Source organism: Ammospiza caudacuta, chromosome Z (genome assembly GCF_027887145.1).
Source record: "Ammospiza caudacuta isolate bAmmCau1 chromosome Z, bAmmCau1.pri, whole genome shotgun sequence".
NCBI classification, from domain to species: domain Eukaryota; kingdom Metazoa; phylum Chordata; class Aves; order Passeriformes; family Passerellidae; genus Ammospiza; species Ammospiza caudacuta.
Window position 1 is genome coordinate 5583280 of NC_080632.1, and position 27873 is coordinate 5611152.

The window sequence follows — 27873 nt, forward strand, 5'->3', positions numbered from 1 at the left end:
ATGGCCGGGCGGCGCTGGGCCGGCCCGTGCGCGGCTCTGGCCGTGCTCCTGGCAGCCTGCTCCCTGCCCCGAGGAGGCAGCGCCGGGCGACTCTTCCTCAACGAGTGGGCAGCGGAGATCCCGGCCGGCCCCGACGCTGCCAGAGCCATCGCGGACGAGCTGGACTACGACCTGGTGGGGCAGGTACGGACAGGCGGGGGACACCGCCGGATGCCCCGCGACGGGGCTCCCCTCCCATCCCGCGAGCATCATTCCCTCCCCGCTCCCTCCAACTTGTGCCCGGCTGCCGCCCGCGGGGCTCCGGGGAGTTTAAAGCTCCCGGTCTCCCACCGCAGCCTCCCAGGGTCCGGGGGCTGGCCACGGACGTCTCTCTCCGAGGGGATGGAGAAGAGAGACTCGGCTCTTCCCCAGGGGAGCGGGCGGGGACCTCTGGCTCTCCCTGACGGGAGCGGGCAGGGCGCTCCCGTTCTCTTTGGCTGGACTGGGCAGGGTCGGGCGGGAGGTCCGGCTCTCCCTGGAGGGGTCCGGGCAGGGCAGCTGGCTCTCCTTGAGGAGAACGGGCAGAGTCAGGCAGGGCACCCCGCTCCTCCTGAGGAGACCGGCCGTGCACCCGCAGTGCCCCGGGCAGGGCTCTGCTCCGGCTCTCCCCCGGCAGCTCGGGAAGGAGGAGGAGGGCGCGGGCGGTGTCGGCTACGACCCCACTCCGCCTCCGCCGGCTCCATCGCCATCGCAGGGCTTCTCTCCAGCCATCCCTCGGGCGCTTTTTTGGGATGCCGTGACGTCAGCGTTGTCAGGGATGAGTAACCGCCGTGAGGGAGCAGCTTCGCCTCAACCTCCCGGCGAGGGTCCTGTGCCGGGCACGGCGCCCCCAGCGCTGGGACCCTGCTGTCCCCGGCCCGGCGCCGTGGTTGGGGTCGCGGCCAGCCCCCCTCCGTGTTCCCGGTGCTGCCCGCGGGCTGCCAGCCCCCTCTGGCCGCCTGCCCAGCCCCGCTTTGGGGCACGGCCGTGTTCAACGCGCTCCCAAATCCGTAGGTGTGATCCCAGCTATGTGAAATTGGATCCCACCTACGTGTGATGCCACCTGCGCGGGTTTGGTCCTGCTGCCCTTGTAGCCTCTGCATTTGCCCGCGCAGCTGTCAAAGAGCCCGTCCTTATCAGAGTGGGGTATTCAACCCAGCCCCGCAGTGGGGTGTCTGAAGCCAGGCAAGGCTTTTCACATCTGTCCAGCTCAAACACAGGAAAAGCAGATAAAACCGGTGAGCAACCCGCCCACCTTGTCCTTGCCGAGGTGAGTCCATGAGTACTGTGGTCATTAGCACAAGTGCTGTGTAACTTGAGTCCTGCAGTTGTAATGACTGCGCTTGAGTAGCTCAAATGAAATTACTGCCCCGGCTTCTTCTAGCAGCACGCAGGCTGAGAGAAGCACTTGTTACTGGAAGAGTGCTTCCTTGTTTGGATTAAAATATCTACAGGCTGGTTTCTTGCTCTTTTGTCTTTAAGGCAGCGTGAACTCGTTCAGGTTTTGAATGTTGGTACTTGCTCACAGTGGGGAAATGCTTCCTGATAATTAAAGCACACCTGTGTCTTACAGATTGGATCACTGAAAAACCACTATTTATTCAGGCATAAGAGTCACCCAAGACGGTCCCGAAGAAGTGCTATTCATATCACTAAGAGACTTTCTGATGATGAGCGGGTAAGTGCTAAATTTATTCTTTTTTTAAATTTTATTTTAAATTCTGTCTCCTTACCGCTAGCTTTGTAAAGAGGTTACAGGCAGGCCTTTCTCATTTTGCAAGTCTAATATATTCAGCCATCCATCCTCGTGCTGAATGATACTTAACTATTCTGTCATTCACAGGCAGAGTCTGACCCTCCCTTACCACATATTTTACAAGAGGTTTCCAAATTAAGATTTAAGATGTGCAGCACCGGAATTTCAGATGTTGATGTGCCACTGAAGAAAATGTGAACAGGGAACCAAGGGGGTGGATTCAAAGTAAAAATCCATAGATGCACTAAGTTTAATTAGGCCACGTCTGTGCAATTACCATGTGAATTAGGTTTGATTTAAAGTGACTGAATATTAAGTTAAAAAAAAAAGAAGCAGGGATAAAGGGCTGATGTTCTGCTGGATTGGCTTCTACAACAAGCTAAAATCCCTTTTCAAAAGATCCATCACACATTCCAGCCTTGCAGCTTTTCATTACAATGATCTGCCACTGCAATCAGAGCAGGCAAATTGGAGAGGGGTCTAAGGTACAACCCACTGGTGAAGCAGACCCCTCCTTTGTCCAGCTTTATTTCAGAGAGGAGCATTTCTGTTTGCAACCATAATGAAATACTGAGGTGCATGACAAATTTAAAGAGCAGACCAGAAAGCTGTCAGCCTCTCTTACAAATTATTTTCTGGGAAATGTCACAACAACAACATTTGATTTTAAGATCAGCATTGTTGCAACAATCATTGTGACAATATGAGCTGTCCAAACCATGAAGTAACCTAGTTGTCAAAACCAGCAAATTCTCATATAAGGACAAATCACTGCAGAATGAGTAATCTTCTATCTGGAGGTTTTAGATGCAAATGTCAACTAGGAGGAAATATTCTGTGTGGCAAGACAGGGTGTTTGTTTTGCCTGTTTTGTTTCAAAAGAGTACAATCTCATCTATTTCCTTGCAAGCAGGAACTGGTCTAACAGTTAAAGTTGAAATAATCCTAAATTGGGGATGTTCAAACCTGCAGATTCAATCTAAACCAGCAATTATGCCTGTATGACCACATGTTCCATGTAGTCACATAGGTATTTCTATTGTAATACAGTGTTCAGGACCAGAGTTTTGGGTGCAGTCTCTCCCTTTTTTGGGCTCGCTGCATCCAATGAATCTGTTACACAGGGAAGAATGAGAGTGTTGCAATGCATCACCTCCTAAAATTGTAGCAGAATGAAAGCGATTGTATCTATTGCTACCAGACATTATTGCATCCTTACGTTCTTAGATTCAAAGTGCTGCAGGTGATTTGGTAAATTTACTCCAATTTCCATTTTATTTACCATCCAGTATGCAAATTAATTCCGTGGATAAATGAGATGTAATTATGCATTATGTAAGTGTATAAACACAAAGCAATCATGTAATGCTGTGTAGTTACACAGGGACCTTTGCACTGAGGAGCTGCTCTTGTTCAGCAGCAGCCTACTTAAAAAGATTTAGATTCAACCTTTAAAAAGAGAGAGAAAAAGGGAATCCTCTTTTTGTTTGTAAAACGCCTTCATGAATTTTACGGTATGTTAAGTGTGAAAGTTGTGGTAAGACTTGGCTCTAATCTGAGTATTTATCTGCTTTCTATAGTGTTTGTTGTAAAACAGATAAAGGCTGTGAATACATTGAAGGGATATAATTATCTGGTTACCTACCTTCTTCTAGTATTTGCACTAGTTTCCAAATTTACTTTCTTGCAAGTAGATTTGAATTGAGAATTTTTTCACTGCTTTATGTATCAGTGATTGGAGATTTGGCATGGGGACTTCAGCTTTTGCTGGGGGTGGATGGTTGAAACCTCACCCAGCTGCTGAGTGACAAACGTTTTGCTTGTTTGCCTGACATATGTGCTTGGGAGTTTCAGCTCATTTCCCTTCAGTGCACTTGCTCCCCGTGAAAAGAAATAACAAGCATGGAAGTTGTCAACTGCTAATTACTGTTGGGTGGTGAAGAGGTCAAGCTTTGCTGTGGGCAGGGAAGGGAGATAGAGGTAATTACTCCAACGTGTGCACAAGTATGTATGGCCTGAGATATCAGTAGAGCAGTTTAAAATACCCACACTTGCATGGGTATATTCATCTTCTATGACCAAGGTTTGTGGGGGTTTAGGACTAAATATATGGCAAAGAGAATTGTAAACATGCCTAATGCAGATACCGTTTTAGGGGATTTATGTTCTTGTAGTGAATTTTCATTAGGCTTTCATTACAAAATTGCATTTTAATCAAATCCTACTTCTTAATCATAACTTCTGAGTCACTATTATCTCATATATGGTGATAGATGTCAGGATCATAAAGCTGCTCAATCACAGTAGATAAAAGGAACAGAATCTATTCAGAGCTTGAAAGTAAAAGATTGAATATAAGGCATCCTCCATGAGAGGCTTGTCACAGGATCTTGGCAATCTTACTGAACCTGTTTTCCTTGCCTGCTTGGAATTTGGGATGAAAAGGACCAACCATATCTGCGTCAGAGTGATCACACAAGGACCAACTAATAATGTTTTATTCCCTTTCCAAAAAGAGCACACAGCACAGGGAGAGGCATCATCATCAGGATTTCATCTGAACTGGGTTCAGTAATGCATTCAAGGGCAGTACACATTTAAAATACAACCTAGGCCCTTAGAGACTGCTGTGCCTGTGCACAAAGGCTGTGCAACTCGTTTGAAGCTTTATCAAAGCACGCTGAAGCATTTTGGCTTTCAGTTGCCTTAAGTGGAATTATGCTGGTGATGAAGTTAGTCTAATAGTCATAGCTTGCTAATTGACCACTTTTCAAAACACCACTAGGAAGGAGACTTGGAGGTCCAGCTGGTCTGTGAGTAACAGCTTCATTATTATTGCTAGACTAAAGCCAGAGACAATCTTTCTTCTTGCCTTTTCACTCCCAGTAGAGAATGAATAAATGATAAGTAGGGGAAAGAAGCAGGCTGTGGTTTTCCCTGTTTCAGTAAGCACCATTGCTTAGATGACCTTCTAGCCCTACTGCATGGTTTTATTTGATGCAAAAACCTGCCTTGTGTCACTCACAGGAGTTTCTTGTTAACTTGTATTTAATGATTTTCTGTGAATTGATTCTACAGTATTGTGATTTCACCAAGTTCTCTCCCCTAAATCTCACTGCAGTACAGTTTAAATAATCCTCTTCCCTGTACTGAATGCTGCTCATTTTGCTTTAGGCACCAAAATCTCTCTGTGTGACAAAAGCCCTTATACTCCAGGTTAAGAAAGTCCCAAATTGAAGAGGTTCACTTATCATAATTTTACAAATAATTGCAGGTGTCATGGGCAGAGCAGCAGTATGAAAAAAAGCGAACCAAGCGAGCCGCCGTGAGAGACTCAGCTGAAAGCCTTTTCAACGACCCTATGTGGAATCAGCAGTGGTATCTGGTAAGAATTTGTTGCCCTGTGGAACTGGGGAAGGTGGTTGTGCCACCAGCTGCATTATTTTACCAGTATCAGAGTGGTTGCACAGAGGGGAATAAATTAAAAGTATCTTTTGTTAGCGTATGCTGTAAAAATGAGTGATCTCTATAAATAACATTTTCAGGCAACCTTCTCTCTTCTGTGGAATGTCACTTCTACAAAGATTCTAGATCCATTACCATATCTGAAGCTGGCCATCTATTTCTTTATTAAAACTGGTAGTGCAGAATACATATACCAGATTAAAACAAAAGCATCTGCATGCATGTGACAAGCACCTTCAGCTATATGAACTAGGATTTCTGTGTTAGAGGGTCTCTAAAGCTTGCTCACATGCTCAAAACCTCAGGGAAAAAAAAATTTCCTGAGCTCCACAGTTTCTGTCTGCATGTGTCAATTCAGAAATCCACTTGATCATTTAGATTTTACATGGTTTCTTCCAAGAGCCTGTGTTTCCATTGTGCATCTAGCTGTACCTTCAGTCTAGGATTCATTGCTTTTACAGAATAGGGATGGGATTAAAGGTGGGTATAACAAATCAGAAAGAAAGGTCAAGCACAAATGGGGCCTGAGTGTCTGGAAATACTTTTCCTCAGTTCATCTGAGAGAAATAATACCAAAATCTAGGCTACTTTCCTTCTTTTGAGCTAGGTAAGATGAATTATAAACCACATAGCATAAAATATTTCCACGAAGATTCCTGCAGATTTCTTTTGAATGGAAAAAATGTTGTTATCTGTAAGAATTTAGCTTTTCTTAGATCCAGAATGTCTGTTTACTTCCTTGCCTGTATCCAAAAAAGCAGGACATTTCCAAGATGTCTGTATTAGACAAATACACAAACGCACACATGATTCATAAAAACAGGGGAAAAAAACCTGGCAATGTTCTGCTCTCCAGGAGATTTAGTTTCTTTTCCCACCTATTTATGGTTTTCACTACTTTTCCCTCTAGTTTTCACAGATGAGAAACAAAAACCTACTGCTTAGCCTTGTTTGCAATGAACGTTGAATTTTTCTGATTAAATGCATAAAAGAGTTAGACATTTTCTTCCAAAATATGGTCTTTACCTTGTAGTGAATAACTGACTATTACCTTATTTTTATGATTTGATGGCAACAGTTTTAGCTCTATCCTGTGTACCTTCTCACGTCATCAGGAAAAAAAATATTATTTGATGGATTCAAGAGAATAAAGCTTAAAATCTCAAATAATTTCCTGAATGGAAGCAGTCAGGTACAGATAGCAAAATATGAAAGAAATTTCATCCCCATAACAAATTTCTTTTCCTAAACCTTATATTTTATGCAGTATTTCTTTGGAAACAAAGACACAAAGAAAACCTGCCATCAGCTAATGTAATTGCACACAGAGAAGGAGAAAGAAAGTGCTTCTTCTTACATCTCTGCTTTTACGGGGGCTGTAAGCATGTTTTCTAAATTATGCACTGCTCCTTTAGCATTAGAGGGGGAAAATGACCCATTTAGGAGATACTCTTCAAAAAACTTGCTGCAGAAGAGAAGGCTACACATGATTCATACTTCCAGCTGATTTACCACAGGAACACCAATGAGGGTAGTAAAGAGAAAATTGTGATTCAACACAGTTGTTCCCAACCAAACGACTACCTTAATTGTTTTACCCATTAATTATTTTGCTCTGGCTAACTTTAACATCCAAGGAGAAAATACACTTGGAGGAACTCCAGCTCACTGCACTGCGGGCACTGTCTTGGCTCCTCATCAAATGGAAAGAACAAACATTAGCAGGTCTGATTATTAACCCAGTGTTCCAAGGTCCATCAGTGCATCCTCACCACTCCTTTCAGTTTCTGCTGCCTACTTACCAAAAATACAAGGTGTTTTTTTGTTCTGGAGTGGTCTTCAGGGATATTTGTGCAGTGCAGTAAATCTTTTAATGCCACAAGTATTTGATGAAATTAATTTTTGGTTTGTATTTGCAAAATTTGAGCGAAATACACAAGTTCTGGCTGAGATTATTTACAGCATCTTTAGAATATGACTTTGGATCTGTTTGGTATAAATGGATAAAATACTGATATATTTGAATCCGTTCTGTCCCACAGCAAGATACAAGAATTACTCCATCCCTGCCCAAACTGGATCTCCATGTTATTCCTGTGTGGCAGAAAGGATTCACAGGCAAGGGAGTTGTCATCACAGTCCTGGACGATGGACTGGAGTGGAATCACACTGACATCTATGCTAACTATGTAAGTTTGAGCATTAGAATGCTGTGGAATAGATTAACCAGTTGTAAATGTGATAAACAGACACTCTTCCCCATCTCATTGTCTGTTCTGTAAGTCAGCTCCTGCAGTACAGAGACTGAAACACTTGCCTTAGGCATGATTTGGAGCCTGGTCTGTGTCACAGGAAGCTGAATGTCACTTAGCAATGGTAGCAGGGCAGATATTTTGTTGTTTTGTTTTTTCCTGCAGTAGATTTAGTTCCCAGATGCATTTGTATGTAGTGGTTTAATGATAAATTATTACAGCTCCATGAAAAAGTTATGGAATTGTTAATGGCCATCAAATTCTACCAGCTTGATTCCTGCTAATGAGGCACATCAAGTAAATAAATACAGACTCTAGAACCCATTTTGTTAGCAATTTAGAAATGCCTTTTCTAGTTGTCTGAATTAATTCTGCTTCTCCTTTTTTGTTTTTTTTTTTTTTTTCACATGTAGGACCCAAAGGCAAGTTACGATTTCAACGACAATGATCATGATCCCTTTCCTAGATATGACCCAACAAATGAAAACAAGTGAGTAGCCTCACAGCTGTCTGAAGAGAACAAAACATTGCAGTGTTAGTTTGTGTGTTAGAAGGTACAAGTGGAGAAATTTCTGTGTAGGTGTCCTGTGGCAATTATTTTATAAGAGGAAGAATTTGTGTAACAGAATCACTGCATGCTTGAGCTTGGAAGGGACTTCTGAAGGTCATCTGCTCAAGCAGGGAGCTCTAGAGGCTTCTGCCCAGCACGATCAGGATGGCTTTTGAATATTCCAAGGAGGGAGAGGCCACAACCTCCCCGGGCAACCTGTGGCAGTGCTTGGTTGCCCTCAATGTAAAGAATCACTATTGGATGCTCAGAAGGAGCCTCCTGTGTTCCAGTTTGCAGGACCATTCTCACATAACATTGATATAAACACTGGGATAAAATTCCTAGATGAAGAACTTCATAATTGTAATCTCCCTATGACATCATCCCTATGATGTCCTGAATTTTTTTATGCCCCATGTAAGATGCTGAGGTATTTCCGCAAGGTGAAGGGAATAACCTATTCTTGTGCCTCTGTTTGTTTCTGGAATGATACCTCCCAAAGTATATTTTTACTTCAATACTCTGCTTTCCACTGGAAATTTCAAATTAAAAAGTCTCAATGGGTCTGTCAGACCTGGGCACGTCCATCATAGTCCGGTTATGGATTTTGTACATAAGAAAGAGAACAGGAGGGACCTCCCTAGAAGCTGGTACACAAAACAGTCAATTTCTTAAACAAATTAGGATGCCACTACTCTCTGCAGATAGCAAGAAACTGATGCATTGGCTCCCTGTTTCCCATCACACAATACTGTAGCATTCACAACATAAATCATTGCATGAGGGAAAAAAAGAAAGATCAGTCTGAGGATAATATATTCATGAATAAGACATTTGAAAAATGGCTTTTCTACTTTGTTGCAGTGTTAGTTTAGAGAAAGAAGCCATTATCCTCTTGTTATGATGTCATTATCTCTTAAATCTACCTGTATTGTCTCTAATCTTTATTAATAAGTAAATGGAATTCAGCCCAGAAGCATTGAAGCATGTCACTGAATAACAATCTGTAGCATTACATAATACAATGTTCTTACCTTGAGACTTATGGGAAGGATTGCTGTATTGAGGAATTAGAATCACCCATGGAAAAAAATAATTGCATAGAAAAGAGTTTGCTACCAGAAAAAACAGGGACACTTTAAAGGCTTACTTTCTGAAATCTTACATAAATGCTGTGATTTAGAAAAGACATATCTAAATGTGTGATTAAAAAAATATTGGTATCATATTTCTGTCTGAAGACAAATTTTTAGCTCCATAATTTTATGCCACTTTTTCACTCTACTAAAATACTGATATCTTCAGTGAGATTAAAGAAAGCATGTATCGTCTCATGAAAATGTTCCTTTGAGCATTAAGTAGGTAAAATTATATTTAATGAAGCTTAGGAGAAGTAAGTATTTTTGTATCATGTAGATACAACTCAAAAGCTCTTCAATAACTGCATATTGCATTAATTGAAAGGAGGAGTTTGAACAAATCAAGGTCCTTGACGAGTCTTTCTGTACAATTCAACAAAGCTGTTATGATGTGTTCTTTATTCTTGCTGTATTTATTCAGGCATGGGACACGGTGTGCAGGGGAAATTGCCATGCAAGCCAACAACAGAAAATGCGGAGTTGGAGTAGCCTACAACTCCAGGGTTGGAGGTAAGGAACAAAAATAATTAGATGTCTAATGTGAATGGAAACAAGACAGATGCTGAGTGCTGCCAGATACCATTAATCTGAAATATGAATGATTGGTCATTCTTGGAAAACATTTATCTTGCAGTATTATAAGCTTCAAAATCCTGTCTGGCAATAGTGCTGAGTGACACCTGTACATGACAGGATTTCTTTAATGAAGTCTGGAATTGGATTATTAATAGATAGATAGATAGGTAGAATACGTAACAAGAGCAGCAATAGTATAGGTGGGATGATGATGATTATCATGATAGTAATAAAATTAATAATCATAATGTTAAGAGTATTAACAGCAATTACTAATATTAACAACAAGAACAACAATAATAGCAACAAATTATAATTTACCTAGAGTTAAGACAGTGTCTTTTAAGGAATGAAGGACTAATTACTTTTTATTGTTTATCCAGGGAAGGAGAGGGATTCAGTGGAGTGAAAGTAGGAGTACACAAAATTATACCCATCAATATTTGCAGCATATTGTTTCCATTTACACAATCACATTCAAAAGGTCATGTCAGCCAAATCATGCAAACTGCTGTCCTTTTTGTTTCAACACCTTCCTTCTCTACTTCACCACAAGTTAAATTTGAAAACAAGTAAAGTCTTTCTTGCCCACCAATCAATATAGACTTTTTTGCTTTTTAATCAGTGACTCAATCTGATAGTTGTTTATGAAATTATCATGATGCAAGTATCAGTTGCAAATGGTTATTTAGCTCAGAGAAAGTTATTTGTGCAGTCCTCCTTTTTCCATTATTCCCTCTTTTTCCTTTTAAACGATGGGATGATGAGTGGCAATTGACACCCATAACTGTCGTTCCCACCATTTCAGCGTGGTGTTTCCTTGGCTCCCAGTCACTCCACTGAGCTGTCATGGATGTCAGCTTTGCAGTTTGCCATTGCCATAATGCATTATGCTGTCATGATCTGTTTAAATAAAATATCTCACTCATAATATGAAGACGTCAGATTTTCAAAGGAAGGCAAAATGGATGAAGCTGCAAAGATGTCTGAACTCCCACTGTGCCCATATTTTAAGGCTCTTGCATCTACTGAGGAGATTCTTCCACAGCTATTTCCATACGATCTGTGCTCATTTGCAAATGCAAACTACAGATCTGTGCAGGATGATTTATCTAGGAAAGGGAAATAACAGGAGGAAAAGCAGTCCAGCAATCCATATTACCCAGCAAGCAACATACATTTGGGTGGGGGAGGAGGAGGAATGGGAAAGTTGAAAGAAATTGTGAGCTGTTAGATGTGACCAGGCTGATTAACACCCAGACAGGGGTGTAAGAAAAATATGTTCAAAGAGCAGTGGAAGATAAGAGAAGTCTTCAAAAGATTCACATAAATTTGGAGTGGCTAAACACTGGAAGCTTTTTTGATGATCCAAGCTCTACAGGATTCATTTCTGCAGAGGCTGGTTTTCCCCCTGTTTTTTGGGGTTTTTTTTGTTTTTAATCCATGAAATGACACATTGCAGACTTGTACTTGACATTAGTTCAGGATGACTCCCTTAAGTGGCTGTGTGCTTGTAGCAGTTGCCGTTTTGGACAAATCCAGTGGTCCACAACCACTTCTCTCTGATTGTCAGCAATATCTGCTTCAGGGAAAGAAACCCTGACAATGTGGAACACCTTGCTCTCCAGCCTTCAGCATCACTGGTTGGTTTAACTTCACCTTGAGGGGTAAAACAAAACATTCCATTGATATTTTTTTTTTGTTGTTGTTTTTTTCTGTGAAAGTACTGAGTTTAACAATCCTGAATGTTCTCTCTGGTCACATCAATGCCTGGCACTATTTTGCAGCACGGACTAGCCTCTCATGTACTTTGTGGCTGTGAGTACCATGGGCTTCTCTGTGCACTGTGTGAAGAAAAAATACTCTTCATGCCAGTCTTCAAAATGACGCCTTTCAGTGCCCTTTAACATTTGCCTCTTGGTCTTTGTACAGCTGAGAAATGTGTGTCGATCACCTCCAGTATAAATCAGAGTATTTTCGTGCATACCTGACCGTACCACTGTGTTATGATATTTCCATGGTGCTGCCATGGAAATTAAATTAAGAAGCTCCATTTTACAAAGGACTGGGCTGAGAGTTCGTGCACGGTGGCGTGTTGCTAAAAATAGCCCTTCTGCCAGGCAGATACATATATGTGTGTGTCTGAAATTGCCTGGGGCTTTGCCTGCTTTTGATTTTGTGGGACTGATCATGGGAGCAAGAATAAAAAAGAGTTTATGCAAGAGGACGTAATTGGAATCTCCTTACGGGAATATCACTGCAGTCATCAAATCCCTGAGTTGACTTGAGCAATCAGGATTTCTGATGATCAGGAAGGCAAGGCAGCGACTTTTTTCCTTGAGCTGTTTTCATCAGTGTGGAGTCGTTGTTCTTGGGCGTTTTCTGGTTTTTGTTTTGTTTTGTTCTGTTTTCCCCTTATTACATTATTTATCTGCAGACCTGTCTGTCTTTTTCTGTGGGAAGTATGTGCACACTACTCCTCCTCACGTTCCCACCATCTCATTTTGTATTGCAAGCTCTCACCTGGGGCTTGCAGCCGCTTTCACACAGGCAGATCTTTGCTTGGCATGAGAGAATCTAGAAATTCTGAGCCGACAGGAAAAAAAAGAGTAATCAAACCATTCTGAGTTTAAGACAATCCTGGGTAAGTGGTGTTTTTAGTACCTGAGGCACAGGATATACCTCAGTGGGTTTCCCAGCTTTGTGAGTGATAGTGGAGCAGCTGTGGTAGAGAGGATTAACTCCTTTGTCTGACTTTAGCACTAATGAATATGAAATAATAAAGCTCAGCTTTATCTCGGAGGTATTAGGAGTATTAAGAGGTCAGCCATTCAGGAAAAGAATTATGCTTGCAGTCTTTTTTTCCTCTGCTTTATAGCATAAAAAAAGAACAAGACACTTAGCTGCAAGGTTAAGGTTGGAGGTTTTTTGTTGTGGGGTATTTTTGGGGTTTTTTTTAATGGAATGACTACATTTTGCCCGCTGAGCTTTGGCAAAATCCCTGTTTTGTGGAAATACCAGAAAATGAGTAGTCATAATTCACCAACTGCCAGCAATGGTGCAGCTGCTGTAGTACTAACCTGCCAAATCCAAGGGAACCCAGACATTTTTATTGCTTGTAAACACAGGCTGAATCCTGACTGAGGTGACTCTTATATTGCTGCTGTTGCTGTAAGAGCCATGCCACAGCAGGAATTTTGCCAGATTTCTGCTTTTTCTGCTGTCTTCCAGCATTGGGCAGTAGTAGCAGCCCCACTGCAGAGCTGTGGCTTTGCACAGCAAAGGATCCAGTGCAGATGAACAACTGCCTGCACCTGAATTTTAAGTACCACTGAGTTTCAGGCTTGCTCTGAAGGAGATTAGATCATGCAGCTCCTAATAAATTGTTAATGACTAGATATCTCTGGATTGCTCACAGCAGAAAAAAAACGTGGCAGAGGAAAAACAGTGAGGTTTTTTTTTCCTGTGGTGGAGATTGAAGAGCTGGTGAAATTGCAATGTCACAGAGACAGCAAAACCTTTAAGGACTGCTAGGGACAAGTGCTTTGGTCAGAACGTTCAGAACTACATCTCTGAACTAAAACTCCTAGAACTCTTACAGACAAATATAATGTTGATAAAACCTATTTAATTTCTGTCTCATTTCAGCAGTTTGAGAAGTCTTTGTTGCAGATTTAAGAGAGAAGGAGGAGGAAGAAAGAGAATGCAATAAGAAAAAGCCAGGATCAGTAGGCAAGGCATCTTCTTTGGTCTCTGTAGAAGGAGAAAAAAAAATAAATAGGGGGCTAAGAAGATTTTAAGGGGTTTGTGGTGGGATTTTTGTACAAAAACACTGAGGTTTGCCAATAAAATCTAACTGCACTGTTTTACATTGACAGGAGCTCTCTTCAGTACTTTTTATATGAACAGCAGTTGGCTGTGGTTGCAGCACTTATGGCTTAATTTTACTGGAAACATTAAAACCGGTTAACTAAGACAAGGAGGAGGGAACAGAAAGTAAATTCAGTCTGCTTCTGGGTTTTTTTTTCCCTATGAAGGTATACGGATGCTGGACGGAATAGTCACGGATGCTATTGAGGCCAGTTCAATCGGTTTCAACCCAGAACATGTGGATATTTACAGTGCAAGCTGGGGCCCTAATGATGATGGCAAAACTGTGGAGGGGCCTGGGAGACTGGCACAGAAGGCTTTTGAGTATGGGATAAACCAGGTACGATACTTCAGGGGAAAATAAAGCAAAAAAATTTAGCAGAGAAGAGGGTTTTAAAATGGTTGACACCAGAGAAGAAATGAAAACGGTTTGTGCTGTCTTTGCTCAAATATATTTGAATTGGCATAATGTATTTTAATAGTGCAGGTGAGAAAAATTTCCAGCCAGAAAGGACTTTTGAGAAAACACCATTAGGGCTTTCTAAACCGGTTTTTAGCTGCTAATCTCCATGGATAAGCTTTTTTTACATCCTTAATTTTGCTGCCTTGGTCTCACCCTACACCCACCATTCTCTGCTGCTTGTTTTACACTGAACAGTAATTGGATTTCTGCACTGAAAGCCCATAAAATTTAATACAAAATTCCTGCTTCATGAATATTTTGCTATGTGAAATAGTGATGCATTTTAGCACCCTGTGGATGAGCTTGTATTGTGCTAATTGCATTAATTTATAAATTGGTGCATGTCATGATCCAATTAAAATGAAAATAGTACAAATGCATGATGAGGAGTACTGGGAGCAATATTCTTACAGGTTTCTTTTTTTCATGTTACACTCTTTGGATCTGTTGAGTGATAAATAGGGTACAAACTGAGAGCTGCCATGAATTTATTAGTCAACTATTCTAGCTCTTGCCAGTGAGGTGAAAAGATATCTAAAGATGGAGAGGTACTAATAAAGAGAGGAAGACTGAATCATAGAGGGGAGAAGGGAGAAATAGCTTGAAGGAAAAACAAACAGAAAATTTTGTATAAAGGGCAATTAACATCATTAGGCAGAAGAAGAAAAAGAGAGAACAATTTAAATGCTGTTGACAAAGACAATATGAGGGAATAATGGAGACAGAGGAGAGAGCTTGTAACAGGTTATATACCCATAGGTAGGTAGCAAGACCAGAGGGAGAATTAAAGGTGAAAATTAGGCAACAAATATTAATTGGTCTTACTCTGAAAAGGCAGGGTCTTTGGTGGAGAATGTATCTTTTTTTTTTGCCGCTTTTTTTTATTTCTAATGGGGAACAAATTTACCTGTTTGTCTCTCAGGATTCAAGGATTCCTTTTGCAAAGGTCTGACTGGTTTCCATTCTGCTTAAAGTCAGCCAGTGCTGGGATTGACAACAGCTCTAATCCCTGGATCCTTCACTGCTGCTCTGGTGAAGCACCTGAGCACAGGCTTAACCTGAAGAGCCAAGGAAGTGTTGCCATCACTCTAAGTGAAATCAGAGCAGGTGCTGGGAAACACCAGTGTTTTCTGGGCTGCGGCCTTTGCTCTCAAAGGCACTATAGGATTTTCTGTAGTTGATGTGGCTTATCTTTCCAAATTTAAAACTTGTATCACAGAGTGCCCCTTACTTGTCTTTGCTTTTAATGATTTAAGTGATGCAAATATCTTATCACTTGCATAAATAACTTCAAATCTCACCTGAGTAGAATGATAAAAAAATAAATTGTATTCCAACTGCTGTGGAATATTAAATGTGCTTATATTAATAATGAACAACACATGAAATTTTGCTTGTCACATGAAACACATTTTTTTCCTCTGAAGAACGAGTAGAGCTTGTTAAGACTTCAGAGTGATGCATGTTTCCTCTGTGATAGCTGTGATGTTCTACATGGTTGTGCCTGGAGGTTGGTGATGCTGACCCACAGATCTCTGAGAGAAGGGAGGGTTTCCAGTGTGTCTATTACTCATACTCATAACCCATACCTCTGTGAGTATAGGAAAGGAAAATTAAATAGGCCCTGATAAACTTGCCTTTTTTTTTTTTAAGGCATTTTTTTCTAGAAATGATGAGGATCAAACAGCAGCATGTAGAAAAAGTTACTCTTTGAACACAGACTCTGTTTTTAACTTGAGAACCTGAGGAAAGCTGCTGTATCAGGAGCACTAAACCTAGGCCAATGAGATCAAGAGTTGGGCTGTAGGGTGAGCAGTGGGATATTGCAAACAGCTGGTTTATTCTGTCTCTGTCTTCCACAGCGCTTATGGGAATTGCTTCTCTTCTATGTTTGCTATATTAGGCTTTTTGGGGAAAGGAGTTGTTAAGGATACATTCTGAGATCTGAAATATCTTTGATAACCGTTCATTTCCTTTTTTTTTCCCTAGGGTCGAAATGGGAAAGGCTCCATTTTCGTGTGGGCTTCAGGGAACGGAGGTCGCCAGGGTGACAACTGCGACTGTGATGGTTACACTGACAGCATCTACACCATCTCCATTAGCAGTGCTTCTCAGCAAGGGCTCTCTCCCTGGTATGCAGAGAAGTGCTCCTCAACTCTGGCCACAGCATACAGCAGCGGGGATTACACTGACCAAAGAATTGTAAGTTGCTTTTACCAGTTTCAGAACAAACAGAAAGGTATGATATATGCAAATAATAAACAAAACATCCTAAACACTTGGCTTCCAGTGCCTGCTTTATGTTATGTGGTTGGTGCTTTTTGGAAAATTTAAGGGATTTGTGATCCAAAAGGTGATTGTATTCCTCTATTCTTCTACCTTAAAGCAATGGTTAAATGAAATCATTGTGTCAATGCAGTCAAATCAATGTGCTGAATTTGTCTGCGGTTTGTGTATGAATGTGGTCTCTGTATGCTTTGATATGGCACTGTTCTTCACAAAGGGCAAATGAAGAGAGATTCAGAGCAAAAATAAAATCTGTGATGTCAGGGCCGCTGCTCTACCTTGTCATTACATTTTTTAATGCAAGGGACAGCAACCACAGTGAGTAGCTCCAAACCTTCCAAACTCGGCAAGCAGGCATGCCAGTCTGTGTGCCTTCCTTAATTGTGCTGAAGAAAATTGGTGTGGCACAATAGTGCTGAAATACCTGTAATTTCTGTCCAGCCCTGGTTCATGTTAATTTTACAATGCACTGCACTGATGGTGATTAAAACAGCGTCATTCCAAGTTAGCTGGAGATCAGTCCTTACTATGTGGCTTCTCTTTATAGTCGAGATTTAGATAAATGGGCTGATGAGTTTGGTGTTTATTCATTACAAATTATAGTTCTTCTGCTGAAGAGGGAGCAGAACACCAATGCTAATCCTATGAGTAATTTCCTAGTAAGCAGTAATTTTGAATGTTCTAGGCCCAACACAATGATCTGTTTTCATGAATCACCAGTGAGGCTGAAACACTTATTGTGAAACCTTTAGACTAAAATAAGATATTCAGAGTGGGAGTATTTTGTTCCAACAAAAAACGTTTTGATACTAAAATTATAGTTGAAATAAAAGGAGTGGATTGAAATATGAACAGATTTAAACACTCATCACTTTTTCTTGCTTGTGAGGAGTGTATTAATACCCACCAAGTAAGGGACACATAGTTACGTTTGCAAGTATGGATACTACAGTATTTACAACTGTTTATTTATGCTTTTTTTTTCTTTTTCTTTTTTTTTCTTTTTTTTTTTGGTAATTTTTATTATTTTCTGTCAGACAAGTGTTGATCTTCACAATGAATGTACAGAAACTCACACAGGGACCTCTGCATCTGCACCTCTGGCAGCAGGAATTTTTGCTCTGGCGCTAGAAGCAAAGTAAGATGTCACACCATCACCTTTGAAACTTCTTTCTCTCAGCCACCCCACTGACTTTCCCAAAATGCCTGCTGTAAGAGGCACAACCTCATACTGCAACTCCACTTTTTATCAGTCAGGCAAAAGTCAGTCCACTTTTTGTTTGCTCAGACTGATGACTAAAAAATAAGCAGCTACTTGCCCCAACACCTTCCTAGAAAAGCAGAACCAATGCGAATAAATCATGATGACTGAGGAATATTTTGTGTATTTGTGTGTTGGCAACAGCATTTACTGATTTCTGGTCAGATGCATCTAAAAGTGAGTGTGCACATGGAATCAGGAGAATGTGATTTGAAGACAATGGGCTGCAGGAGTTTAAGCTAAGCCTCAGCAAATGTGCAGAAGAATTTCTGCCAGTGACAAGGCATAAAAGAGAAGGTGACCAAGCTTGTCTGTCAGAGCAGGAATGGAGCAGGCAGGTTTGGATGCTGTAGGGCAGATAGTCAGAATTTAGGCCTTGGGGAAGCTAAGAAAGGATGGGACAATGACTTTTTTTCACAGAAAACACTTTAGACAGTAGTGCACAGGTTTAATGCTTGTATCATGTAGATTCAGCTCCATTTTCTCCTGCACACCCCTTTGGTGACATGAACCTAAATTAACTATTAGATATTAAAAATTAGATATTTTAAAGGGTAGAGTGAGTCACAGATGGAATCAAATACCCAGTTTTCAAAGTCCTGGCTTTAAAAAGATAGGTAGAAAATTCTAGTGTTACTAGCTAACTTTAAATACCCGAATTGTTTTGGAGGATTGGACTCTTGCTAGATACCCGTTCTTCATGGACACAGAAATCTTGTGCTCCCAGAGAGGTATTGTGAGGATAAGTGCAAAATGCTGTGTGTTATAAAGCAGTGGGACGCCATATGCATTCGAAGCACATTCTGTTTCAGTCTAATAATTGATAGAAAAATGATAGATAGCCCTGAAACAACTAACCAGGAGCATTTTCCAAACAGCCCAGATCTAACGTGGAGGGATATGCAGCACTTGGTAGTGTGGACCTCAGAATATGACCCACTGGCTGGAAATCCAGGATGGAAAAAGAATGGAGCAGGACTGATGGTCAACAGCCGATTCGGGTTTGGGCTACTCAACGCCAATGCCTTGGTGGATTTAGCTGATCCCAAGAGATGGAAAAGTGTACCAGAAAAGAGAGAGTGCATTGTCAAAGACAAGAGCTTTGAACCCAGGTAAGGACTTGCAGTTACCTATTGTAATAAAGCCTGAAGGATCATATTCTTCACAGATTGCTCTGAACAGGAATAAGGGACTTCTTTTGATTCATTTAGTTTTGCCAGACTGCACTCCCCAGAGGCAGGCAAGCAACATTGCTTCTTGGTTTGTTTTTTTAGTGTAAGAGTAATGGAAATTACTAGCATGAAGCCTTAACAAAGACTAAGATTATTATATCTGCTTGTGCAGACAGTGTATAAAAGAATGATACTGTGAGGTTGAGCCCAATCAGCAAGGCTGTGAATTTTAGACAACAATCAGAAGAGAGATGAAAAGATACTGATGTCTCACAAAGATTTTTTAAAAATAAAAGTGTCTGTAATGGGTCTTAGCAATTTTTCTCCTGTGACAGGCTTGTATATGTTGTAATCAAGGTGATATATTTAACTTTAGTAATGGCTGCAGCATTTCTCTTATGAAACACAAATGTGTCAAAGGCTCACTGAAAAGTCTTATGAGCCACATGCTGACATCACAGTGAGCCTGAACAGATAGATTAATTATCATTAGTCCTTGGGCTGGTTAATCAATAAGGATATCTAGACTCTTTTTGTCTCTGCATTTTGGCATACGGATTTTTATCCAGAAAAAAAATATCAGTTTCAAAGGCTGAAATTATACCACGTGACTGCAACAAAGGTCTGTCTGCAGAAACATATTGCAGTGTTTTGGACAGTCACTGCTTGGTAATCTTTTTATTTATGCTATTTCACTATCAAATTGTTTTTATGGACTCTGTCTGTTTCACAGAATGTTGACCCACTACTGATGTGTGCCACACTTGCTCTTTATGTATTTTTACTGCAGTCCTGTATGTTACATTACAAAAACAAAGATCCCATGATACTGAGCTTAGAATTATTTATGTGGAGATTTAGATATCCATTGTGTTTGGAAGTAACAGGAACTGTGCAGACAAAGCTATGCAGAGTCTCTCTCTGTGCAGAGCATGAACGTTACCTTTTTTTTTTTTTTTTGAGAGCAGACATTACCTTTATTTTTATTGAGCTGGCATTGACTCTTCTTTCCTCATCATTCTAAAATGGCTGTTAAACCTACCATTCATGACCCAGAATCAAGAGTCCCTGTGGGTAATCAAAAAACTACTTTAATTTTGACAGATTATTAAGAGCAAATGAAGAAGTCATTATTGAAATTCCCACAAAAGCCTGCGAGGGCCAAGAGAACTCCATTGCATCTCTGGAGCACGTGCAGCTCGAGGCAACAATTGAGTATTCCCGTAGAGGTGATCTGCATGTCTCTCTGATTTCTCCATCAGGTACAGGAGGAAAAGACATCTTTTACCTGTGTTGCTGTAGTGTGTAATGTTTACTTCATGAAAAAAATGTGTTTTTCAGTGGTTAAAGAGAGCTAAATATATCATTGGGCTAATCCAGCGAGGATAAAGCATCCAGGGAGCGATAGAGAGCCCTCTTCAAACTTCACCTGTTCTGGGTTCTTTTTGTGGAAAGACATTTGAAAATCATACTTGAGAAAATGAAGTCACAGAACGTTTTCACAGAGGCATCTTGACCTATGAAACCTCAGGGCTCCTGGCAGACAACAGATTATAGATCAATAATTCTTATCAGACTTCCTGTGATTTAGCAGACTAATGGAAAACTGAGGATATCTGATTCCTTAGGTTTTATTTCATGCATCTCCCCATTGGCGTATTTAAAAAAACCAAAGTGTTTCTGTTAGGTACCTTAGTACAACTGTACTAAATGAGCTAGAATATGGCAAGCTTTCCTGACAATGTCCTGAAACAGCATATTAAGACCAAACAAAAGGAAAAAAAAAAATATTATAAACAACTAAGAATAAAGTCTGTTAGATCAACTGGTATTAAAAAAAAAAAAAGACAAGCTTTCACATATGAATTTAAATATCAGGCTGATATAATTTTTCTGTTTCTAGGTAGCAATCATCAAGTACTGCTGCCTCCACTGCACTATCATTTTGCTTTCATGGTTAAATTGTTTTTCCCTTGTTTCTTGCTGCTTTTCTACTTTCCTGCAAAGCATTAGTAGCAAATGTATGTCATTCTTTTTTCTGTATTTATGGTGTTGCCTTTAAATATATTTATAAATTGTGACAAGGCTCCTTGGGGCTTCACTGCTCCTTATTATGTAAATATTGCTCCCTTGCTTTTTTTCTTATACATAAACAAGCCAAACAAAATTTCTCCTGTGCAGTAGAACTTATTTTGCTGCAGAAATGCTTTATGAGCTGCAGCATTTTTGCAATAATAACAATGCAAATGCATTTTTTCACCCTGTTGGAGGACCAGGCTGTAACAATATACATCCAGTCACGAAGATAAAAAATCCCTTAACCAGTGAAGAAATCATGACAAGTCTGTGATGGTTTCATAATACTGTATGAGTTTTACCTTCAAAACTTCCATTTCAGAAGTTTCTTGAACAGCTCATCGGTGGGAAAGACTGGTTGTGCCTGACATCTTCTCCTTATGCTTCTTTTACTTGCGTTCACTACCTTTTCGTGCCAGAGATAGAACACTGAACAAGATGTACCTTCTTGGTGTGACCCAACAGCTTGTGCACTCCTAAGCACTGCTGTAAAAATAATGACAGGAGCCACTGCTAAAGGAGGCACTGCTGAGCAGTGTATTTTCCAGGTCACCTCTGCTCGAGGCAGTGTGCAAAGCTGACGAATATGAAAAGTAGGAGCAGGCAGCACATGGACAATCAGAGTGTTGATCTTGCACCCACACAGGGACCAGCACTGTCTTACTGGCTGAGAGAGAGAGGGACAAATCTCCCAATGGATTCAAGAACTGGGACTTCATGTCTGTCCACACGTGGGGGGAAAATCCAGCAGGCACCTGGATTTTAAGAATTACTGATATGGTGAGTATGCCTGTATGCTAACTAGCTGTGTTTGGGAGCTAAAACAGATTAAATGATCACTCATCACTACAAAGCACATTGAGTAATGAGCCTGCTCATTAAGCAAGATTATGAGAGGCTATTGACGATATCCAGCTGGGTTAAGGATTAAAGAAAAAAGGTAGGGTCAAATTTTCTTGTTCTTTACATATATGCAACGCCCCATTCCCATTTCACTAGCCCATACCTCTAAAAAAATTTCAAGCTTGTTTTTTTCAGACACATATCACCAAAATTAATCACTTGATAAAGTTTTCTTTGATTCTTGGATAGAAATATTAAATGAAATTAACACATGGTTAACTGGAAATTCTTTTCTGCAGAGAAGAGCACAGCATGGATCTAGTCTTCTTTTGGTCCATATACATAGCTTTCATTACCTGGGAACCTTTTGAATTAATGATTTTTTGGGGGATCTCAGTGATCTATTCTGATGTATACATTCCCCTAATTTCTTTCTGAGAGTATCTAGTGCTGAACAACGCTTAAGGATTAAAGCTGAGTAGTCTACAGATATGAAATAAATCAGTTCACTAAAGCTACCTGGGGAATATGGATTAGAACAGCAAGACACCAGAATTAAGCTGCTTGGTAGGCAACTGAAAAAGAATTCCCTTCAAAGAGAGAGTGATCAAGCTCACTCATTGAAGTTGTCTGTTAATAAGCTTGTCCTTAAGGCTCAGATCTTGCCAAAAACTGAAAGCTTCCTGTTGGACACCGAGCCTTCAGCCCCTATTGGCCTCAAATTGTAAACAGGAGGGTGTTGCCAAGAGCTGAGCAGATGGACAAGGCACCGGGAGTAAATATTACCATCAGCAGTGTAGTGTTAATGCTGCAGGCTCATAGATAGCCCCATGGTTACAGATATCCTGCTCTTTGAATGCATTTTGTGGAACAAAGTTGAGAAGAGCATTTTGTTTGTCAATTAGCCCTCATTTCAAGTGAGAGCTTCCTGAAACTTACAATAAAGCAAGATTTTTGTCCTCAAGGCATAATACACTCAATCCTCACCTTGTAGGTTTTTTCTCTAGTTTTTTCTCTACTTGTCTCTTCCACTTTCTACTTCTATTTCTACTTCCACTTCTATTTCTACTGCCACCAAAATTTATAAATAAATATTTGCTGCTTTCTTCCACACACTGTATTTCAGATTGCTGTTGTACACCACATAATAAAAAAGAATAGTATTCCACATTATAATTTCCAATGTTAAGTTTTATAAGGAAATTACCAAGGAACAGCCTAGTGAACAAGTTGTAATAATGCAAAATATTGCTTCAGTAACTTCTAGTATTCTGTGTTATGACAAAATTCCATTGATGCTTACATGATGAATTAATAATTATATCACATCAAAATGTGAATATTTTATGTGGTTAGGCTATTGTATTAAATCCCACATTCTAATATACTCTGTCTCTACTACATCTGGGGTTTTTGTGCTTATGAATCATACTCCATAGGTAGGTATTGAAAGCCTGATAATTTGCTTTGGTCGCTTCTGTGTACTTTGCATTCAAGTGTGTATTTTGCTCTTTTATGTCCTGAGAGCCCATTCTGATGCCATGCTTGTTTTTCAGTCCAGGCGAATACAAAATGAGGGGAGGATTGTAAACTGGAAATTGATTTTGCATGGCACTGCTACCCAGCCCGAGCACATGAAGCAGCCACGTGTGTATACATCCTACAATGCTGTGCAGAATGACAGAAGAGGAGTGGAGAAGATGACGGATCTTGTGGAGGTAGAGTTATATTACATTTATTCCTTATATGTTTTTCAGTTTATAAGAAAATGTTGGTTTGTTGGTGAGGTATTTGGGGTTTTTTTTTCCCTAGTAAGAAGACATATTTATTTTGTATTCATTTCATCTAACTCCTGATTGGTTTTGAGCGTATATCGTAATTTTGCCTATGTCAACAACTAATATTTTTATGTGTCTCTCCTTCAAATTGCAAAATGTAAGGAATTTGGGATCATAACAGGAAATTGCTCCCAAAGCAAGGAACTCTGTGGCTAATGCAGCTGAGAGGTGGAAGGAGGAAGGAAGACACCTCTGACAGACACACTAAATTGATTTAATTCTACTGAAAATGAGTGTCACATTCTAAAGGAACTTTTCCTGCTGGAGAGCTTCCAGTGAGTTTGCAAGGAATTTCAGAAACAAAAGGCTTGAGAAAAATCAGGGACTCTTTGATTCAAAGGTTTGGCCCAGGATCTGTTGCTGCCAGATCCTTTAGCCGCCCCTGTTTACCCTACAGATAGCAGTGCTCTAAAAATACAACAAGGCAGGGTGACCCTGGGTTGCAGGATGCACAGGATGGTAGTAATGCACATTTTCATAGTGCTTGATTATGTCAACAGCATCAGAAAATAATCCCATCACATCAAATTGTCTCCCCATTAAGTAATTAGGACATCCATAAAGCACAGATAGTTTAACCTTCCTCAGACAGGTTATGAAAGGTGAGTGTGATAATGGTCTCTAAATCCATTACATAAATGTCCCCAGCTGCGGGCAAAAAAAAAAATTGGAAGAAAGTAAAAGTGAATTCAGCATTTGCTGTAGTAGAAAATGGGTGGACATGGTAAAAATTACATGAAGATAAAATGAGTGTTCAGTTAGAAATGCCATTCTGGTTTGAATGAGGAAGCTCCGCAGGCATATACTAGTGTTGAAATAAGATCATGCCTCTCACCAGCTGCTCTGTGAACCTGTACTTGGGATTGGCCTTCCAAGGTCTCCTAGGTTTGTGTTATGCTCACCCATTTGCCATACTTCACTGCCTTTTTCTCAGGTGAGATCATCTACAGAGAAGGTTTCAGGGAAACACTGCGTCCATCCTTTTCCTGAGAGTACAAGGCACAATCAGAACTGCAATCACCACTGCATTTTATGTTTCCTTCATTTAGAGTGCTGTGTCTCATGACACAAGAATTATTTCCTAAGACTGGGACAAATCCAAATACTATAATATGTATAAAATGAAATGTTGTACTTTGCCATCTGAATTTATAAATGCCTGTATTGTGGAATCTGAATTTATAAATGCCTGTATTGCGGGAGGATTTGATATTTTTTACAGTGTAGTACTTTCAAAAGTTTGTTTCGGTTGATAATGGTCTGCTTGTTTTCTAGATGCCCAAGAGGCTCCTGAATGAAAAAATGACATTTTCCCACACACAGGTGGAGATCACCATCCAGAGCAAGCCTTAATCCAGTCAGTCTTTCATTGACACCTGACCTTTTTTCATGCTAATCTGTGTTCTAGGACCATACCACACTGGAGAGCCTGAGTGAAAAACCCAAGGCCACAGAAGACACCAGCAGTGACAAAGCAGAAGATAAAACCCCTTCAGAAGCCATGCTGCATTTACTGCAAAGTGCTTTTAGCAGGCAGATGGATCAGAAGCAGCTGCCAAAGAAGACTGCAAGCGAGAAGTTAAACATTCCATACGAACACTTCTATCAAGCCCTCAGAAAATTGAACAAGCCCTCCCAGTTAAGAGGCTCAGAAGAAAGTCTGTACAGTGACTACGTTGATCTTTTTTACAATGCCAAACCTTACAAGCATAGAGATGATAGACTGCTGCAAGCGTTGGTTGATATCATAAATGAGGGAAATTAACTGTAGGGTATGGCACTGAGTTGGAAATATTCGTTCTCCCCACCTGTAGTTTTTTTTCCAAAGTCTGTGTACGCTCTAGTTGTGTGATTGCTGCTTTGATTGCTTCATATTTAATACAAATATCAAGGAAGGGAAAAAACAGGTGTGAGGGGATAAGACAGGAAAATTACACTTTTTAGTATTATCTTTTTTCAAAACCTTTCTTCAGAGTAGATTTGCCCCCTCAGGCATGAAATGCAATAGTACTCCCCTGAAAGCCCTAATACTCTATTTTAAACAATTTTCACATTGCTTATTCTTCCACCCTCTTCACTTAAGCATGCAGTAGGATTCAAAACCTGAATTAGCAAGCAGTTTTGAATCAAACTGCCAAAGCTATGGGGATATATTCTCATCCATGGATTTGTCATGAATATTGCAGTCTTTGTTATATTTGTCATTTATTCCAATTTAATACTTGCAGCCAGTACTGCTTCCGTCATAGGTGTTTTGTTCCTCCTCCAAACAAACGCTCCCTTGCCCTTCTGTTCTCCTGTAGAGGAACATCTGGGAGGCTGGGGTTGGACTGGGGCATCGGTGAACACTGATGAAGTTATTCAAAATTTAGATACAGACAGAAACACCCAAATTAAAAAAGAGCCGCCGTGGAGGCATCCCAGACCATGGGATGGCATTCTCTCCAGCAGGCTTGGAACTTACCCAAGTGAAGTGCCTGAATTATGGTCTTTCTAGGCCCCGTGTGTTCAATGAGGGCAGAGTCTCACTTCAGAGTACTTGGCTTTCTTTTCACGAGTTATGCATCCCCTGATGGAGCACTGACCTGTTTGTGCCAATTATCTGAGCTTTGGGCTCCAACCTCTGACCCGTGGAGCCTCAGTCAGGTCTCCAAAGCAGTACAAGGCTGCCTTCTGAGATGCCTACATCTGCAAGCAGCCAGAGACTGTTGCAGAAAAGTCCACCCAAAGACTCTAAAATTCCCAAAATATCTAGGAAGACGAGGCAAAATTGTCTGAGATTTAAAAAAAAAAACAAACAGTACCCTGAGAAGGGTGAGCATGGAATGTGGAGTGGTAAGAAGAGTTTGAGGCAGAGGTGGCTGTCAGAAAACAACTAGGGTAAGCAACCCCCTAACATTAGCAGTTCTCCATACATACCTCTTTAATTAGAGTCAAATTTATATATTATTTTGCTTTTAATAATTGAAAAAAAATAATAAAAAGCCATGTTGGAGGCTCAGAAAAGCTAGGGGATCTAGAACAAGGAAATGAAGATTCCTAGGGGATAGTTATCTCATTGAAGTACTAAAGAATACCCAAAAAAGTGCTGACTGCTTTTTACTTTTCTTCCTCTTGCCTGCTATTGAAATGTGTTTTGTAGACTCTCTAGAAATATTTGATTGGATTCTTTCTCACTGTCTATTCCTTAAAATTAGGCAAGTGTCTCTAAGACAGGAATTTTACATTCTGCTCATAATCCATCAGTTCAAATAAAAGTTTTTCAAACTTCACACTAAATCCTGTAATTTAAAGGTAAACCTATTTACTGTAACTAATTAAGAATTCTGTGGAAAAAAGGACTTCTCTAAAGACAGCTTTGAAAATTTTCTTACCAAATGTAAGATATAAAAAACATTCTTTGTTGTGGCTTCATGCCTGTCTTGGGCTTAGCCTGCCTTTTTGTCAGTTTTCAGGATTCTCTGATATTCTTCTAGTCAGCAGTTGAAGGATAATATCTCTGCTACTGAATGCTGCTGGTACTGAATCACTCCCTCTCTACTAAGAAATTTGCTTAGGAAGAGAAGTCATTAAAAAAAAAAATAAAAAATTCCTGCAAGTGGTCCAGATCAGAAAGCTTTTCCCTTTGCTGTCCTTTCCATGCAAAAGCTTTCTGGCAGTGCATAACTAATGAACAAGCAAACCATGAAAATTTCTAATTGCTGCTATTACAGAATGAGAGCACTTATTTTCACTAATGTTTAATTTTCAGAATAGGCTCATATGGCAAGGTAAGGGCCACTTTTAGTCCTGTGCAATGAAGCTTAGAGGCTGGTTCCCTCAGATAACAACAAATTTAGCTAGTCCTCATTCAGGTATATTACAGGGAGGAAAGTACTAACAACACTCCATCAGGCCTTGAAAGAAATGTTCAGGTTAAAAGGGTGGGAAACTAAAGACCCTCCTTTGTTTTAAGATCAGTTCCTATGCTGTAGCCAAAGTTTCAATAGATGACAAGTTTAAAATCTCTCTTTTGAATGTTTCCAACCCAGATCAGCTTGTACAGGAGTAAATTATTTTTACTGTTAGTCTTTCCTTGGTGCCTGTGTGAGTTTTGTGAAAAATGTAAAAGTAAAAAAAAAGTTTTCTCTCAGAATTTTAAATTATATTTTCGTTACAGGTATTTATAATATAGCAAAGATTTTATTGAACAGAGAGAATTTTAAAAGGCATAATAAATTATATTGAAAAACCAGATTTTTTCTTGAGAAAGAGACAATTTCATCCAATAAACATATTTTTTAAAAGGCATGTTACAACAGCAACTGC

General features: G+C 40.2%; 1 protein-coding gene across 1 annotated transcript; it reads left to right on the top strand.

The window, feature by feature from the left end:
* On the top strand, positions 1–27849 carry LOC131570893 (neuroendocrine convertase 1-like). The gene is made up of 14 exons (XM_058823310.1): positions 1–183; positions 1592–1696; positions 5049–5159; positions 7282–7428; positions 7905–7981; positions 9602–9690; positions 13794–13966; positions 16079–16291; positions 17413–17513; positions 18515–18748; positions 19913–20070; positions 21531–21664; positions 23284–23445; positions 24974–27849. The coding sequence occupies exons 1-14, from the start codon at positions 1–3 to the stop codon at positions 25328–25330; spliced, it is 2244 nt and encodes a 747-aa protein (XP_058679293.1). The 3' UTR covers positions 25331–27849.
* The last annotated feature ends 24 nt before the right edge of the window (positions 27850–27873 follow it).